Source organism: Callospermophilus lateralis, chromosome 1 (assembly GCF_048772815.1).
Source record: "Callospermophilus lateralis isolate mCalLat2 chromosome 1, mCalLat2.hap1, whole genome shotgun sequence".
Classification (NCBI taxonomy): Eukaryota; Metazoa; Chordata; class Mammalia; order Rodentia; family Sciuridae; genus Callospermophilus; species Callospermophilus lateralis.
Window position 1 is genome coordinate 73,842,559 of NC_135305.1, and position 18,717 is coordinate 73,861,275.

Below are 18,717 nucleotides of genomic sequence, written 5' to 3' on the forward strand. Positions count from 1 at the left end.
AACATTATAAATGAAGATTTCACTAGCATTGAAATACTTTTTATTGTGTATTTAAGTTTTCAAAAGTAGAGACAATTTATAATTAATTCAAACTCTCACTACAGAACTTTCTGTTAATTTAGTAAAACATATGTCAAAAGGTTTTAAATAGAAAAGCTTATTCAGAGATATAAAAATAATATCTGAGACTTGAACAGATATATCAATAGCTATGTTATTGATTAGCTTTTATGATAAAATACCATGTAACACAACTTTCTTAAAGGGAAGTAAATTCACTGTATATTTAGAACGTAAGTGAAATAAAGGAGAATATTAAAGAAAAGGGCATAAGTTTTAGATTAATTCTGCCTTAAAATATGTAAGGCAAATTGAAGGTTGAAACCTCAATGAACTTTTATCATTGTGAGTTTTACTACATAAAATATTCCATAAGGTTTTCTGCAATTGGATTTTGAACCTCATAGTGACTCTGATTTAGGATTAGTGAAAAGCTCTACAGCCAACTATCCTGTATGCTGTTATTCCTTCTTGACTTGGGGGCTTCTGTTCAATACAAATTTTCAAAGAAGTAGTGATAAGGGCACAATAACAAAAAATAGGAAAATGTCAGTATTTCAACCTTTACATCCTTTACAAAACAACAACAAAATCTATCTATCTATCTATCTATCTATATCTATATATATATATATATATATATAATTCATATATAAAATTATATATATAATTCATATATAAAATTATATATGAAACAGGGAACTTTATTTATGATTAAAACATAATATATAGAAACAAATTGAAATAAAATATGTTGTCACATATGTTAAATAGGAAATACATCTTACCTAAATATTTCTAATTTGTGGACTTTGATCTTGGTTTATGTTTATTTCTTCCTTAGGTACTTACTTTTTTCTCTTTATACTTTTAACCACTGCAGTTGTTCACCAATACCATAAGCCAGGAAATGTAATTTAACTGGCCAGTCAAGAGTTAGTCCTTCTTATTTTATAATTATAATTCAGGGAGAAAAATGCTATTGTTGATAGTCTTACTTCACGTGATAACTTCACTCACAGATGTGTTATTAGTATTAAAAAAAGGCTAATTGAAAAGATTGAAGGAAATTGAAAATTTAAGACCCAGAAATTTGGGAGTGATAAAACATCTATAACTATTAACAAATTCAAGTGTAATTTATTTTCTATTGTTTTCCATCCTTATCATTGATTTGTCATAGATAATTACAATTCTTATAGCAATGCTTGAAAAAAGAGGTATGTTCCAAAATTTTAGATATAAACCAATGAAGCAAATACATTCTAAAACTAAAATCTGTTACTGTATTATATTGTTTTTTCTCACTTGAAATGAAAATCTAAATAATACACCCAACTTTGTTTTATGTTTCAAGCTGCCCCTTTAAACATAATAAATGAATAAAATCATCTACACAAAGCAAATTACCATGTCAAGTACATGTAATAGAATCATAAATGGGAATTTTACTTTACATAAACCAACTGTTAATTCGTTCATAGGTTGACATTTTTCAATGAAAAAGATTAAATCTTCCATTGGATATGGAATTAGTGTCCCAAATTTTCCCAATTCTAAAAGAGAGAATAGATCCTTTCTGCTGTTTCATTTTTATTTAAAATCAATTTCTTCAAGTGATCAGGTCTTACAATAAACATTATAACATTACATTCCAGCACTAGGATGAAGTATCTGTTTTCAAACACAGAAGGAAAAATACAGAAATGATTAAAATGTTCTTCTTCTTCTTCTTTTTTTTTTTTTTTTTTCAGTTCCTTGATAGGAATCAGCTTACAAGGGGCCAACATAATGATTTCAACTGATAATTACTATAAAACAACAGTTAACATTTTAAATAGTTACTGTTGGGTTTCTAATCTGAGTGAAAGCTTGTGTGTTACCTTGCCTTACTTTATTGGTTTTCCTTTTCAAATAAACTATAAAGAGGTTTACGCAGAACTGGGAGCTAGTCCTGTTAGTCCTGTGTATATTTGCATTCTTCCTTCCATTCATTGCTTACATTCAACCTTGAATCACTTCATTCTAAAGGAATTTCTGCTCTTGACTTTTGAGTGTAGTCATCTATGAACACTCATGTTAGGTCAATGATACCTAGAATAATAATAACAATAGAATAGAATAGAATAATAATAACAACAACAATATTTATAGTAATTACTATTGTCATTATAATTTCTATTAATATCAGGTCACAACTTTAGAATGTTCACACCTAAAATTAAGCTAACATCCATAAAAAATAATAAAATGTTATTCTATAATCCATACCTTTATGTCATTTATATTGTCAATATTCTCCTGTAGTTTTCAAGATCCAGCAAACTAGTTTTTATTTTAATACAAATAAGGAAAAGCCATAATATAGTAACACAGACATGAATAAAAAAGTTACATTTTTTTCCTCAAAAAAAAAAAAACATGATAACTGAAATAGCTAGGAAGATTTACAATACAATACCTGAAATCGTTTGAGTAAGACAAACGATTTAATTTCCAGAATATTAAACATAATACTTGCTTTACTTGCTTGTCATTCGGTATACAAGCATATACACATACATGGAAAGCAAATGGTTCATGATCTAGTGACTATAAATAAAATATTTACCATTTTATAAGAATATAATTATGATTCAAAACCTAGTAAAATACACCTCTCCAAATAATTGCTTGCCTATCCTCCGCTATTTTTGGATATGTTTGATTTTTTTAAATAAAATATATGCTTTCTTTTTAAAAAACTAATTCAAATAGAAAATATTTACATATTTATGTTGTATATTGCCTACCTGAAAGCTAAAGTTACATTAGTTAATTTTGGTTATTTTAAATGAAAGTGGGCAATTTATACCTACCACTGCATTGCTTAGAGAACAATCTAATGTAATTGAAGCCAAGCAATTCACACTGTTTATAGACATTTTTCAGAATCACCTGCTTTGTACTGATTGTTTTAAGTATAGTTGTAAAGTTTTGTTTTTTAAGAGTCCCTTTGAAGACGTCGCAGATGTTGGCTTTACTAATAATACTGGAAAGCATAGCAGGCTAAAAGTTACAAAAATGTTTAACACTTATAAAAAATAATGGTGTACTTTCCTATTAAACTTGGTTATTTTCAATTGTCAATAAACTATAATGGAAGACCAAAGTCTATAAATGCTTGCTTCTAAACCACTAAGCATTTTAAGTTTGTATATGTGTTTGAGTTTGTTCATGTGTGTTTGTGAAAAGAAAATATGTATAAATACATACTGAAAAAATGTTATAAATTTTAAGTTTAGCATTAGTAGTAAAGATAAAAATGTAGGTTTATAAATATTTCAGTCATTCATCAATATTTTCTGGCACTAAAAATTCTATTAGAACTTAATGAACAAATACACATGTAGTCTGGGTATTAGATACAGGAATTCAGAATTCTGGTTCCAACTTTACCTTAGATTTACGTATAGCACTAACTCTCAACTACAAGTACCCAGTAATTATAAATTGCCTGACAAAATCAAATGACCCCTACTATGTATGTTTTAATTTTCATCTAATACAATTGTAAATTGCAAAGTTTCAAAATTAATTTAATTTTTAGAACTACTGAAATATTAAAACCATGCTATAAGTAATGAGATATATGCTAATATACCATAATCATAATAATCTTTTATGTTGCTTTAGTTTCTATTAGATCAAGATCCTTATAGTACTATAAATAAAATAATTTGAACATAAATTGTGAATTACCAGATGCAATATCATTGCAGGAGAAAAATATTTTAAATTCAAACTTATCCAGTGTTCTGATAAATATTAACTCAGACATTGAAACTGGCAAGTTGAATTTTATTTTCAACAAGTTTACAGTACATAGATTTAACCAGAAACTTTTGTGGTACTTGCTTTTTGTTAGTCAAACCATTCTTTCAAAATATCCTTCAAAGAAAAAACTCATTCTAAGTCCTCAGTGATTTTGTCTTGTTATGCAGTTGATACAAATTTTTATTTTTGTTTGTTTTTCCAGTACCCTACTTATCCACTTCAATTATAAAACTAAGGTTTATTTTGTTATTGTGTTATTTTCCAATGATGAAGGAGGATGGTAATTAACTATTTTTAAATGAAAATTTTCATTAAAATAATTTAAGGACGTAAGTTCTGGAATCTCACTTTCTCTGTTTCCCCCAACCAGAAGTAACATGCTAGTATGAAATTTATTTTTGCCCTAAGAAACTTAAGGGCATTGATTCAGTTCAGGAAGCATAAGGAACAATCCATCACATAGGTTCCTCATTGCAGAAAGTAAAATGAACAGTAAGACTTTCCAGTAATTTTAAAAGTACTCTGACTAACCTGCACTGAGAAATGTGTACCCAAATGAATCATCTTCAATGCTCAATCTGTGAAATACTCACTGCATTCTAAAATTTACTTTTTTTCTAATGATAATGGAAACATTTATCCTATGATTAGCCTTTCAGCTCATTGTCTTAAGATAATTACATTTATAGTTAGTAAAATCCATAAAAGTGAGTGATAAAGCTGGTAACTTTGTTAGATATAAACTAATTTGTGAGGGAGCATTAAAAGTTCACCCCTGAACTTTGAAAGTAGAAGTTAGATTTTGAGACCTTGACAGAAGCATCCATTCCAATCGAACACTAAAGAACAATTGATGCCATAACTACAACGTAATATGAAATAGCTCAGTTATTGTTACTCATAAAGCATCTTAGCTAAAGTTTTATAGAGAATAAACATTTTTTCAATTTTTCAAACTAATACCTGAGATTATCTTTTAGGACTAGTGACACAATTGCTCAAAAAAAAAAAAAAAATCAAGCATTGTAAAATGACACCTTCCAAAAAGATGGAATTCAGGTTGCGATATAGCCAAGACAGAAAACTCACTACTTCTTCCCTTATAAACTATCTTTTAACAATTGTATGATAGAGATAGCTAAGGGCTTAGAAGAGTTGTCTGGAAAACTTCCAGTTCCTCAGGATTCTTAAAATCTACGCGGTAAAACAGCACCTTCAGACACCAGAGTTCAAGGAGGTTCTGAGGAGTCTGCTCAATTTATTCGCTTATAGATCAGCGCTCTGGCGCACACGCTAGCATATCACCTTTAAGCCAGAAGTGAACCCGCACTACCCAAGTTGCTGTTTGCTTCTCGGTGCTTGTCCAGATATAGTCCAATTGAGAGAGGATTTTATTTTCTACTTTTGAAACTCGGATTCTTTTTTTAGAAGATTAACACCACACAAACATGAACTGTGATTAAGAATGGTTTTTCCTCAAGACCACCCTAAGCATCTATTTATTAACAATTCTCTGAAGCATTCCTTGAACACTAAATTCTTAGATAATGTATTCTTCCCTCCGCGAAAAGGAATATTTTACCATTTGGAAGAGGTTGCTATTTAAAGAACTCTAAAATCAGAATATTGAAAAAAAAAAAAACTAAAACTTTTTTTTCTCATGCACTCTGCCAAGTTCCACTACAAGTTCCAAACATTGTGCAATAATTTGGAAATCCAGTTAACGATGGGAAAAATCAAGCCACTCGGAGTCGGGAATGTGCAAGCAAAAAGTCAAGGAGCAGCACCCCGCACGCACGCCAGCCCAACAGACGCCGCATCCCAGGGTACACACCCCTCCCGGCGTGTGTGTCTGATGGAGTGTCATGCTTCGCAATCGATTTCACATACTGTCGCTTGCCCTTTTTACACAACCTTCTGGTAAACTAGTTTGGGATCTTGGAAAGCTTAGTGCTGCTGGCCATGTATGTGTTACCCTCAGGAAAACACGTGCCTCCAAATAACCGAACCAAAGCTGCACCGCGGGATTTGGCCACCGGGAGCCAGAGGGCAAGACTTTTCTCATCTTCCCACTCCTCTCACGGTGGTGCAAGAATCTTTCCTGGCATCTCCCCGCCCCCTTTCCAAATGGCATGCACTCTCTAGAAGGGTGCTCTGCAAGCTCTTACCTGAACTGTCGCTTTTCCTCTTGCCGCCACTTCTCTTTTCCGCCTCCGCGGGTGACAATGCTTGGCGGCCGTAGTCCCCAGGAGCACACGCGGCCCCGGTAGGAGTGCTGGAGCCCAAGCTGGAAGAGTTGGAACACAAGACCGGCGGGCTGCTCCCCAGCTCCGGCGGCCCTCCGGAATCAGGCTGCAGGCAGAGGCTGTGCCGAGCCGCACTTGGTGGGGAGGACATCTGCGGGAGGTGCCAGTTGGTTTGCAGAGCCTGATGCTGCTGCTGCTGATGGTGGTGGTGGTGATGGTGGTGGTGGTGGTGGTGCCCCCTGTGATGCTGGCTAGCAAACATTCCCTCCTCGTTGGGGTATCCTGCGATTATGCAAGACGAGGAAGAAGTAGAAAGTTCGGGGTAGGACATATGGTCAGATCTTCCATGGAGGGCAAGAGAGGACTGAGAGAATGCGTGCAAGCCCTGCGCTGTGGCGTGCGGGCTGCGCAAGCAGCCAAAGAGCGGGTGTTCCATAGCATGCAAGTCTTGGAATCCAGGCAGAAGACTTCAGGACGGTTCCAAACACCACCACCCTCTGTCACTTTTCACTGGAAATCGTGTGACTTTTTCCCCCTTCAAAAGTAATAGCCTCTCGCTTTTCTGCAGAGCTTGGATAATCCCGGTCCTGAGCCCTTACGGCCAGTCTCCTTTACATATAAACACTCGGACCTGGAGAAGCTTCCCTCTGAGCAGCTCAGATGTCAAGAGTGGGAGCAGTTGAAGCCAAAAGAAGGTGGTCCCAGAGAACTGCATTCAGGGGGAAATGACTCTGAGAGGTTATAAATAGAGTGTAATGTGAGCTGGGGGCTGGCTTAGGAGCCCAGCGCTGACCACATGCAAACTCCCTCCAAAACTCCTGCTCAGTCTGCGCCACCACGCGCTCTCACTTCCACTTCGCATAGCTTGCTGGACAGACGCCGCAGGTCCACGCCCGCCCAACCCAGTCAGCGTCCAGGACTACAAGCCGCGCGCCCGGCGCCGGGCGCCTAAATCCCGCCGGAACGGGCAGCGGCCCCGCGCCTCAGGCCCAGGCTGCCCCCTCTCCAACCATGCACCTAGTTTGCTGCCCATTCACTTGTCCCAGAAAATACGATTTGTTAGTGCCGCTTATGAACTGTCACCTGCAGGAAAGCTAAGCGTGCGCCTAGCTCTTGAGGAGCACGGGAGACGTGAACGGAGCTAGTTTGGCGCACGCTCTAAAGTTTTTCAAACTTTGTATCTCCCTCTTTTCTGAGCTCAGAGGCACACCTATCTTTTCAACGCTAGTGTCTATAGATGGGTTGTTAAAGAGCTGGGACTCCAAGTCAGAGTTGTGTACGAACGGAAAGGAGAGGAAACTGGCGGGAAAGCATAAGAGCTAAGAAAGTTGTGGACATCAGCGCCCTGCCCTGCAACCTCACGTCGGATGCTAAGGGGTGTCCGGCTTCCTGGACCTTACAGACCTTAATCCACATTTCTGATCTCTCTCAGTTTCCTAGCCACTTGTCTACCAAATTTTCCCTGGGTCAAAAATATTTCAAAGCAATTTCATCCCTGTCACATGAGAAATGTAGATCGCACGCATATTTCAAACCTCACTTTCTTCAGTAACCACCTCATTTCCTTCCAGTAATTCACCTTCTCTACCTTAAAAAAATAAAATAAAATAAAATAACTAATCGCACTCCTTCCCACCACCACTGTTCCATTTACTGAGAAAGATTACACTTCAATACCCACCAGAATTTGCTAGCTCTTCAGGTCGCCCTGGTTAAAATTCGCATCCCTGAAAAAGGGAGTTAGAAAATTTGCCACCAGTGAATTTGTGAAAGCGGGAACTGGGCTTCGTATAGCCACTTGCTTGCGGTTTGCTGCGGGCAGAATCCTTTACACACAACAAGCAGCAGCACCTAATGAGACGCAGGAACAGCCAGGTTCTGTTTGGGAAGTGTCACATCAGGAGAATATCTGCAGTCACCTATCCTGCTTGGGCCCTGAATGTGCCACCAGCAGTGTTGCCCCGTTATTTTCATTGTCTCAGGTGTCCAGAGGATGGTGACCAGGTCTTTGAAGTTGGTAATGGGATTAATGGGCACAGCAAACTGGGCTAGACATCTGGTCTGAATTAGAAAAAAGTATTGATTAATCTTGGAAAGGTGTCCCTAAGGCAGAACCTTTCCCCTTGCCCAGCCCCTCCAGCTTCAGCCTGACTCCCTTTTCTAAAGTTTAAGGAGTCTCCAGAATAGTGGCTTCCAAATAAACCTTCACATCCACTTAAAAGATCGAATTGTTTCCCATTTCTTAGAGGTGGGGTGGAGTGGGGTTGATCAGGAATTCTGAGATTTGTAAGTGCTGCTTTCTTTAACGGAAATTGAGCCCTATTTTGAGGGAAATTAGTTTTGCAGACTTCGTTTAAAAAAAAAAAAAAAGAACTAAAACTTTTGCTCACCAGCTGCTCAACTCCTCAGTCTGGGTCTGAGCTGGGACCTGCAGCAAGCTTTTTGACGGTAAGACTTTTTGCTGATATTTGGGGAATCTAATATTGCTTTAGATTTTGAAAGGGGGTGTGGGTGTGTTCTTTACTTTGCAAGTTTTAGGGGTTTAACACTGAAGGATGGTGTTCAGAACTTACATCTTAAAAATATTTATTCCTGCCACTCCCCATGCCTTTGGCGCTTTAAAAATAAAGGGGGGGGGTGTATTCCTCCAATATTGTAGGAATAGGTTTTGGATTTTCATTGTGTTTATGGTTTCAATATGTGTTCTGATATTAAAAGTTGAAGTACAAAGAGTAACACTAAACTTCCCTAACTCCTGTAGCTACTCTATGGCTTCGGGGTAAAAGCTTTAAGTTTTTATTCAAACTAAAATTTAGGCAACCACCTCAATATACATAAGGAGAAATATTTACATAGTACAATGCTGTCAGCTAGAGGCAAGGCAGAAAGTGTTAGACAAGATTAACTAAAAATAGACTTCATCTGCAGACATCAGTAAAAAACATTCATAATGGTTCTTTAAATTTGCATTACATGTGTTTAAAAGAAGTTAATTAATAAATTAATGAATTTGAATTAACCAGTGAGTTGTAGGTAACTAGCAACTAGCAAACAAAAGCTTTAATCTCCAGGAGCTGTCACTTCTTGAATCAACCCAGGGAATGGACTAGCATTTTTTTTTTTTTCATTTACTGCATCAGATGTTAACAATGTGTCTAGAAATTTCTCCACAACCTACCTCAGTCCGTCAACTTCTGTGAGACTAGCAATATGGGAAGGAAAAAAATGAAAGAGAAAAGAGTTAGAAAAAAAAAATCACTTCCAAAGTCATGCAATTAAAATAAAGTTAGTAAGAAAGGATTTTTTAAATTGAAGACACAAGATATTTAATATCAATAAAAATTATGAAGTCCAGATTTCTAATAGAAAGTATAATATAAACAAAATGTTACTTGGGTGGGGAAAAAGTGATACACAGAAAAAAGAAGTAAACGGGAGGATTTGTTGCCTTTCAGAATTAAATGTGACTTTAAAATTTTCTCTGTATTTCTAAATATGTGTTAATTATTCCATACTTTAAAAAAAATCTCATTTATTAGAATATTTGTAATAAGGTAGAATACTGGTTTTTATTCTGTAGGCCACAGAGTTTTTTTTTAATATAATAAGAGAGAAAAAAAATTCTCATAGTTCTTATAATAGCCACTTCAGTGTTTGTGTCTATAAAATTCAATGGCGAAAGAAAGATGTCTTTTCAGCAATTATATTAAAGATGAATGGTAAAAGTTACAACAGTTATAAAAAACTGTATATGTCATTTTAAACTATTTATGACATAGTATTTATGCTATATCTACAATATATTAAATGTCCTGAGGAAAATATTATATCAATGTCAACATACTATGCAAAGTTTTAATATCAAATAGCCCATTACAAAGAGACTGATTATATGAAAATGTAAGCTAATTATCTTGTGGAGGATACTTGACCAAAATTATTTTAAACACATTAAGTTCTTTAAACTTTTTAAGTATGTATACCTATTGTTCCCTTCACTTAAAAGAAATGAGATTGAATAGTAAAAACTGAGATAAAACTCACATACACACACAAAACTATTTTAAGAGGGATTAAACATATCAAACATTCCAAAATTTAACATAAAATCTTATTTCAATCTTTATGATGATTCTTTTAAAAGATGTCATTCTTCTGTACACCTGTAGTTTGAGATGAGTACCAAAATATTTAAAATTAAACTTATTAAAAGTATATTTTGCATTTTATTTGATACATACACTTTAGTAATACATAATCATAATACATGAATTTAAGTGTGGATGAATAAGTTGTAACTGGAATTTTTCTCTGAAACTTTGTATATAGAAATATTATTTCTACTATATTTTCACAAGAAATACTGATATGTCCTTTAGTTATTTTGAAATTAAGAATTTTGATGATATATTCATATATGCTAAGTAGTCAATGGTAATTTATGTGATTTATGATGTACTCCATTTTATTTCTGTGTTTTCCCAGAAATTATGCATTATAAAATTTCATGAAAAAATCTACTATTATGCTGGATTCAAATATGTTACTAATGCAAGCAATCTACTGATTCCATATCTATCCCAGGTTATTGAAATGTTACTATTTTTACATAATACTAATTAGTGCTTTTGTGATAAAATTTGTTACATTTCTACATATGTTAAAAGAAACGAATGCTTAAACATTACCTCTGAAGCGTGAAGCAGTACACAACATATTTGCTTTCTGGTTTCCATTTCTTTTTAAATTTAGATTTATGATTTTCTTTCAGAAATTGGTGGTTTTCTTCAATTGAAGTACCTCATAGTAAATATAACTATACTAATCCCTAAATATAACTCTGCCTTAAGCAATGATATATAAAAATTACAACATTTTAAAAGACAATGTTCAGAAAACCAGCATGTCATGACTAATAAAATTAAAAGATTAATTAGAAATTCAAAATATATTCAATCATCCATAATTCAATTGCCTTCCACATGCATTTTTAAAATTTATAAAGTCATAATAATTTTTTCTTTTTCTTTCTCTTTTTATCCTGTGAAGTGTTAAAGTCAGGAAGACATTGATTACTTCTCAGATTTCAAAAATTTTAACTAATTTTTTCCACCTGCTTGAAATTCAGTTACTGGACAGTTAATTTATAATGTTGTAATTGGGAAAGGACTATGTTAAATTCCTACATTTTCACCTTGTAAGTTGATTTTATTGACAAACATGGGTGTTTTCAAAATCTCATGGTTGCAAATTGCCTCTTTTCCATATATAAATGGAGGTATACAATGACTCTAATACAGATAGTTCTATAAAAAAAACACTATACATTACATCATATATTCTCTACCAAAACTCTTAACAATTACATTTCTGCATGCCATAAAAAGTATTGCTGTGTTTTTAAATGGATTAGATTTAGAATGAGTTCATAAATCTCAGAGAACAAAAATTCAATTGATACTAAAGATGGGAATTCTAGGTAAAATTTTACTCTTCTATTTTAAGTTTTCAACTTGAAGAGCTTAGCATTATTGAAGTCATTTTAGTAGTATGTTATGATATTCTTTTGTTATTTTATTTATCAGACTTCATCAATTTTTAGAATTTTTTATTTTTAAAGTGGCTTTTTCCCTTTTAGCCTGGGTTTATGATTTGAATCACTAAAACCTCTACTGTACCTGTGTTAGTATAGTTCCCCTAAAATATTTAATTGGACAATCTACTTTTGTATGACTCAAACTCAGCAAAGAAACCCCAGTTGCCTTTAATGTCAACATTTTTTGCTTTATTCTTAAAAACATTTCTGTCATATGTTCATATAACAAATGAAATAAAAAGGCCAAATATATGATGTCTTTTTAAAATTTTCTGAGTTTAATATTAGTACCTCAATTTAGCTTAGATTGGTTTTTTAAATATTTATTTTTTTAGTTATAGGTGGACACAATCCCTTTGTGTGTGTGTGTGTGTGTGTGTGTATAATATATATATATATATATATATATATATATATATATTTGGTATGGTGCTGAGGATCGAACCCAGTGTCTCATGCATACTAAGTGAGCACTCTACCTCTGAGCCACAACCCCAGCCCATAGCTTAGATTATTTTTTAAAAGAAGTGATATGGAATATATTATATAGCTCAATAGCCATATGAAAAAGAGTCAAAACAAGAATTAAGATAATTAAATGACGAATATTTTCTTATGTCTTGGTTAACTTATAGGAGATCAGAATAGACTAAAGGAAAACCAGAAGAGACTGTTTAGCAGGTAGAAAAAACAGATTGTAGGATAACTTTAATGATGTGAGAGATAATTTATATTTGTCAATATAAATATGTAAATCATAAGCCACATAAACTATAATAACTGCAAAAAAATCCAGGTTCATATCTTGATTTAACTGGAATTTTGAACCTGAAGCTTATTGTCATCAATTTTTTTCTAAATGTTATTTATTTTTTAGAGGATGATTTGTGCTAACTTGGGATAATAGTATGTAACAGGGAATAAACCTGGTTTTTAATACCTGTCAGTAGCTGAATGAAAAAAAAAAAAAAAAAAGGATGGGGTCAACTGTACCCTCAGTGCTTCAAAGCACAAATAAGACATTTTTGGTAGTACCTGGGCCCTTGAACTCCTTTCTTGGACCAACAGGAAACAATTATTTTCACCCACAAAGGATACAGACCTGTAAACCCAATAAAGTTTTCTCTATACTAAAGTTGAGAGGGGTAAATATTAAATAAATCTTTTTCAACACTTAAAGGGATTGGTAAAGATTCTTCTCCGGCCTGAAGAATCTTTGGCAGGGCCTTTCCCCCAGAATCCGAGTTTCCCTGTAATCTCTGTGTTATAGTTTTCTGCCTTGATCCAGCTTCATATTTCAAGTTCTTGATAATGTAAATAACCAAAGGACAGGAAAATAGAACAGTGACTGAAAATAAGTTAGAATGTGCTGGAATACTTTGTGATTAAAATACAATAAAGTTTAATAATGATGTTGAAAGAGGCCTGAGTATGGCAAGTGAGTAATGAGAAACCCGACAGTTCTTTCCTCTGATTTAGAGCATCTGCAGTGATCTGTGGCAGCATATCTGTAAATACCTTACTAATGATGATTTACTGTGCTGGTTACAGTGAGGTTAATGTTTCTATGAAGACATTCACAAGGTCAAATTAAATAAAGGTGGTCCATAATTGGATATCATAACACCTGTATTTATTCCAATAACTTTATTAATATTTCCCTGATATGATAAAGACAGGCAAGTAAAAATAGGACAATTATAACCTTCTAGGACAATTGCTTCACTTTTTTTCCTTCATTATACTTATCATCTAGGGGCTATTGGTACCTTTTTAAAAGCTTATGAGATGCTTGATCCCCTCCAAATCTTGTATTTATAGTCACCTTTCATATTCTACACTGTACAGTTAATGATGCAATTAGATCAGAGTCAGAGACTGAGTCCCATTGACTTTTTAAGGTAAGATCTTCCAGTGTGTGGCATGCCATTATCTAATAAACCCTTCCACAACAGCTGGTTCAGGCTTAGCATTTTCCAAACACAAAGACAAACACAAAACTATAAAACTCTGCAAAAATCTCCACTATTTTATATGGGGTGACAAAGCTTAGAAGAGATATGAAGAAGCACATAGAAGCTTGTAAATGTCACACACTGAAAATCCAAGGGTGTTGAGTTAGTTGCTGGTGTTCCTCTTTCTGTAACAGTATTAAAGACTTGCCAATCTACACACAGTTCTGTGACATAGACACCATTTTTCTTCAATAGCAGTTGTTAAATCACTATCATCTGCCACTTATACCAAATATAACATAGTTATGGCTAAAACAAAAAGTGAATTAGATCCTTACACTCGACTAGCAATTACAATGATAAAAAAAAATTACTACTAAATTCCAATTCCAGGTTACTAAGACTCATGTCAGTCTCTCTGAATAGCATGATTGGTAATTTGGTTGCTCAAGTCAGAAGTAGGAATTCATTTTTATAAAGCCCCTCCTTTCTTCTCCACTCCCACTACATGACATCCATCGTTAAGAAGAATATTCTCAATCATAGCACTTTAATATTCATTAGTTTACTCCTCTCCATCACCAACAACAGTACTTTATTGGAGCCATCGCTTTTCTCCCTTGAATTACATAGTCATTCCATGGTATTCTACCTGCCTAGAATATTGCTCCATCTTGCAGAGGCAGAATGGAGAGTTGGTTTGAATCTCAGCTCTATCACTTTCTAATTCTGTGAGTGTATTCATTTGTTAACTCAAAAGATATTAAAATAGAGCTAGGATGTAGAATGCATGAGGCCTGGGATTCAATTATCAGTACTGCAAAAATATACATATGTGTACATTAACCAACAGAATTTATCAGTATTATTAATGTATATATTAATAACATAATGAAAAAACTAGATAGTATTATGAGCACGCCTATCATGATATCTAATATAATCTCAAATGTTGAATAAATTAGGTTACATTTTAAGCCATGCTGCCCTTATGTGGTATTTAAGTACTTGAATATTGACTATTCCAAATTAAGATTCACCTAAAGATTAAAGTGCACACCAGATTTCAAAAAGGTGTTGTGAAATTAATGAAGTTTTACAACAATTACATGTTAGAATTATCATTGGATACATAGAGCTAAGTAAAATATTTTCTAAATTAATTTTTTTCTTTTTTATATTTTTGGTATAACCACTAGAAAATTTAAGATGACATGTGTAGCGGACATTATACTTCTCTTGGACAGTGGTAAGTTAGAGGATGTCATTTAACTTTTTTTCCTCGTTTATTCCCTCCCTTGCAAATAGGTACCAAATTACATATAGGTCTGTCAAAATGATGTAGGACCTGAAATCTTTCTGTAAGTTGATCCTCTTGACCCCATGATTAGGAGCTTCACAATGTGGTACCACACCTGGAAACCTCCACAGCAAGATCTCAAGGAAACACAGGAAATTCCTGGGAACAGCAAAACATCCTACTTGAAGACATTGAGTTATTCCTCTGTGTATCAGGAGCATCATTGTTAATTAACTGTTCATGTGCTTGAAAGAGTTTGCTTGGCAATGGCCTTTGTGAAGAAAGAACAGTGAGGTGTATTATTCAGGATGCACTGGATAATGCTGTCACAATGTGTTAAGCTAGACCTCTTATTGCCTTAGCAAATGTTTAGTTCTTATTCCTGCAAATGCTGGTGCAAAATGGTTGGCTCTCCAGACAGCAATTGATCTTGTGAATTAGTCATCTCAGCATGTTTCTCCAAGAGACCACAGCAGGGGAATCGAGATGGGGAGGGTCACATACTTGATCTTATATATTCTGATGCAGAAGTGATAGGTGTTATTTCTGCTCACAGTTCCTGGGCCTGAACAGTCATGTATAATTTCAAAAGGACTAGAAAATACTCTGGAGCATATGCTACTTGGTGAGCAGCAAATGTCTCTGTTATATCAAGCTATGATAAACTTTGAATTTGCTTCTAACAGATATAGTTCACACCACTAAATTACATATCTTGAATCTTCTTTGAATCCTATGTTGGTATTTTCTAGAATAGTATCTAACATAGAGTAAGCATTCAATAAATATGCTCAAAAGACCATTTAGATCTTCAATTTTCATTTTATCATGAGATTTTTGTTACCATGCATCCACTGTTACCACATCAGGAATGTGTAACTGCAAATACAACTGCAAAGAAATTTTACCTGGTAAGATGCTCATTCTGCCTTCAATATTTTTAGTTTTATTTAGATGAGGGTTTTTTGGTTTTGGTTTTGATTGGGGGGGGTAGGGGGTGGTGGTGGTGTGCATGTGTGGGCGCACACGCATATGTGTGTGTGTGTGTGTGTGTGTGTGTAGAAAATTGGGCTTTGTTTTCTTCTCTAGAGCAGGGTTTCATTCTCAATCCTCATTGGCATTAGAACAACAGTTGTGTACATATGCAGTGACAATGGTTCAAATTCTTTGGGGAATCTGCCAGGAAGTGTCTGACATCAAGTTATACCACCAATGTCTATTTGTGTAAATCATATTTATAACTTACAAGTATGATATTTTATTTTTGATGAATTCTGTAAGTTCTGTAAGAGTTCCTTGCATGAACTGTGAAGAGGAGACCTTGAATTCTGTCTTGTTTTTGTCACTTACCATCACTTTGATTGTGACCAAGTTAATTAATATTTTTGTGTCTAGGTTTCCTCATCTTTCAAATAAAGATGTCTATTTATATTGCTTCATATTGCTAATTATATTATATATAATTCAAATGATGTATTTCATATGTGTGTCTATAGTATTCTTAATATGGTCATTTTTATGATCATTATCATTATCCATCCTCTGGCCCACATTCTGTCTAAAATGAAGTCACCTTCTGTATAAAACAAACTGGTAAGAAAATTTCGGAATATTTATTTGTATCTATTCATTCCCCATTTTCCCCAATAAACACTAATATCTTGAGAATTCCTGTCTAAGACATAGATACATCATAAATATATATTGAATGAGTAAATAATGTACTAATGACAAATGTAACTTTAGTATCTCAACATTTTAATATAAATCATATGTTTAGATTGCACATATTTCAGTTGATTTTTCTACTTGTTTCAAAATAAGATCAAAAAATTATCAGCATGTAAAATTTTGAATGTGGAATGAATAATAAAAATATTTCATGTGATCAAAAGAAGCTATATGCCATTGCTTTATCTATAGCAATTTTGGAAAGAATTTATAATGGCATTTGATGTTTTGATTTGAGGTTTTATTAGACATTGGTTTTAAAATAAACAGTCCTTTAACAACAGAGGTTTAGTTGCATAACCCTGCCCACAATCTAGAATTATATGCAACTCTTTTAATTGAAATAATGAAATTTACTAACAATGAAGTAAAATACCACTCAAATATCACAAAATTTTACATTCAATATCTAATTATATAGCACGGTGATTTATATAGTGAATATGTGTCATGCTAAAAAATAATCTAACTGTATGCATGGTATTGATTAAAATGGGTTTTATTTTTATAATTGAATTGCTTCCTAGGTCCAGAATGGTATCGTGGGGATTTATAGTAAAATTTGATGAAACAAAATTGTGTCAAATAAAGACATAAAGGCATTCTAAATCAGTGGCTCTCAAAAATAAATTATCACCAGAACCACCTCTGATATTCCTTTTTCTTTGAGAACACTCATTATAGAACACAACTGTGTAAAGTACACAGTGAGAAGCAGAGCTGTCATGATGGATGTCGGTAAAGGGAATCAGGTATCACTTGCTCAATGTACTCTTCTTACCCACTGCCAACTCTGGTGGCAGGGACAAAAAAACAAATGGATCGTGGATGCAACCTGAAAACCATAGTCACTGTGATACTTGCAAAATGCCCTATCTATGTTTTCTTGGTCGATTAATTCACATTTGATGGGCACACTCTTGGGGAAAATATTTGAGCAACCATATTTTCCTTTATTTTGTCTGCAAGTATCTAGTCATCAATTCTTTCACAGTTTCTGTGGTTTTGTTTTGTTTGTTTTTGTTTTTAAATACTGGAAATGGAACCAAGGATTTCACACATTAGGCTAATGCTGTACCACTGAGTTATCTCCCCTTTTTTACTTTTTATTTTGAGACAGGGTCTCACTAGGTTGCCCAGGCTGATCTCAAACTTCCTAAACTCCTACCCATGTCCCAAGTAGTTGAGATTATAGGTCTGGGTCATCATGCCCAGCTCTAAGTATTTGGGAAATTTTTTCATATATAAAACTAAATTGACAAAAATTATGGGTGTAGAAATACTTTTAGTGTGAAAATTTATTGTCATATCTCTGTCCTTATCAAAAGTCAAAACTAAAATTAAAAAAAAAAACTTTGTGAAGAACATCTCTGTGATGTTTGAAAAGCAAAACACTACCTAATACAATCTTTTTTTTTTTTTTAAATCTAATATCATGGAATTCACAGCTAGAAAAATACATTTCTTTTAAAAAGGGAAGTAAAGGGCATGAATTATTATATTATCAATAAAGATATATATATAAAACCAAAAACTATGAAATTACTGAAACATTACAATAAAAATGCAAGGAGATAGCATTTTCCACCCATAAATGTAATAAAAATTTAAAAATTGATTGTGATGATAAGGATTTAGAAAAATAATAAATCTTATTCACCATAAAGAATAATTTAATTAGAATGGATTTCCAACAGAAAATTACAGTCAGTAAAATGCTAAATTTAATTCAGTAATTCAGGATGAATTGACTGAAAGTGTTATTCAAAGTGACATGAATTTGAGTTTATTATTGTCACTATTTGTTTGGAGGGATTAATGGGTATTTGTATTATTTTCTAAAATATTTCAAATTTTACTATAAATTTTTGTAATGAATATATGCACTTCATTATCAAGAAAGTGAAACTGTATTTCTAAAAAAATTAAAAGCTATCCTATGAAGTAGAAAAACTTTCTGAGTTGAGGAAACTTTTCATGTATTGAATAGGTCCATTATGTGTAGACAGAATC

At 33.6% G+C, this 18,717-nt stretch overlaps 1 protein-coding gene and 1 long non-coding RNA gene across 2 annotated transcripts in view; one reads left to right on the forward strand and one right to left on the reverse strand.

The window, feature by feature from the left end:
* Window positions 1-6,939, reverse strand: part of Meox2 (mesenchyme homeobox 2) — a 64,667-nt gene extending 57,728 nt beyond the window's left edge. Inside the window, exon 1 of the mRNA XM_076863080.1 lies at window positions 6,045-6,939. Within this exon, the coding sequence (XP_076719195.1) occupies window positions 6,045-6,558 (514 nt within the window). The 5' untranslated portion in view covers window positions 6,559-6,939. The remainder of the gene's footprint in view (window positions 1-6,044) is intronic.
* A 1,595-nt stretch (window positions 6,940-8,534) lies between these two features.
* LOC143381560 (uncharacterized) lies at window positions 8,535-16,407 on the forward strand. Its single transcript, XR_013088824.2, has 2 exons — window positions 8,535-8,570; window positions 14,982-16,407. It is a non-coding gene; the product is annotated as an uncharacterized LOC143381560 (long non-coding RNA).
* Window positions 16,408-18,717: the final 2,310 nt, after the last annotated feature.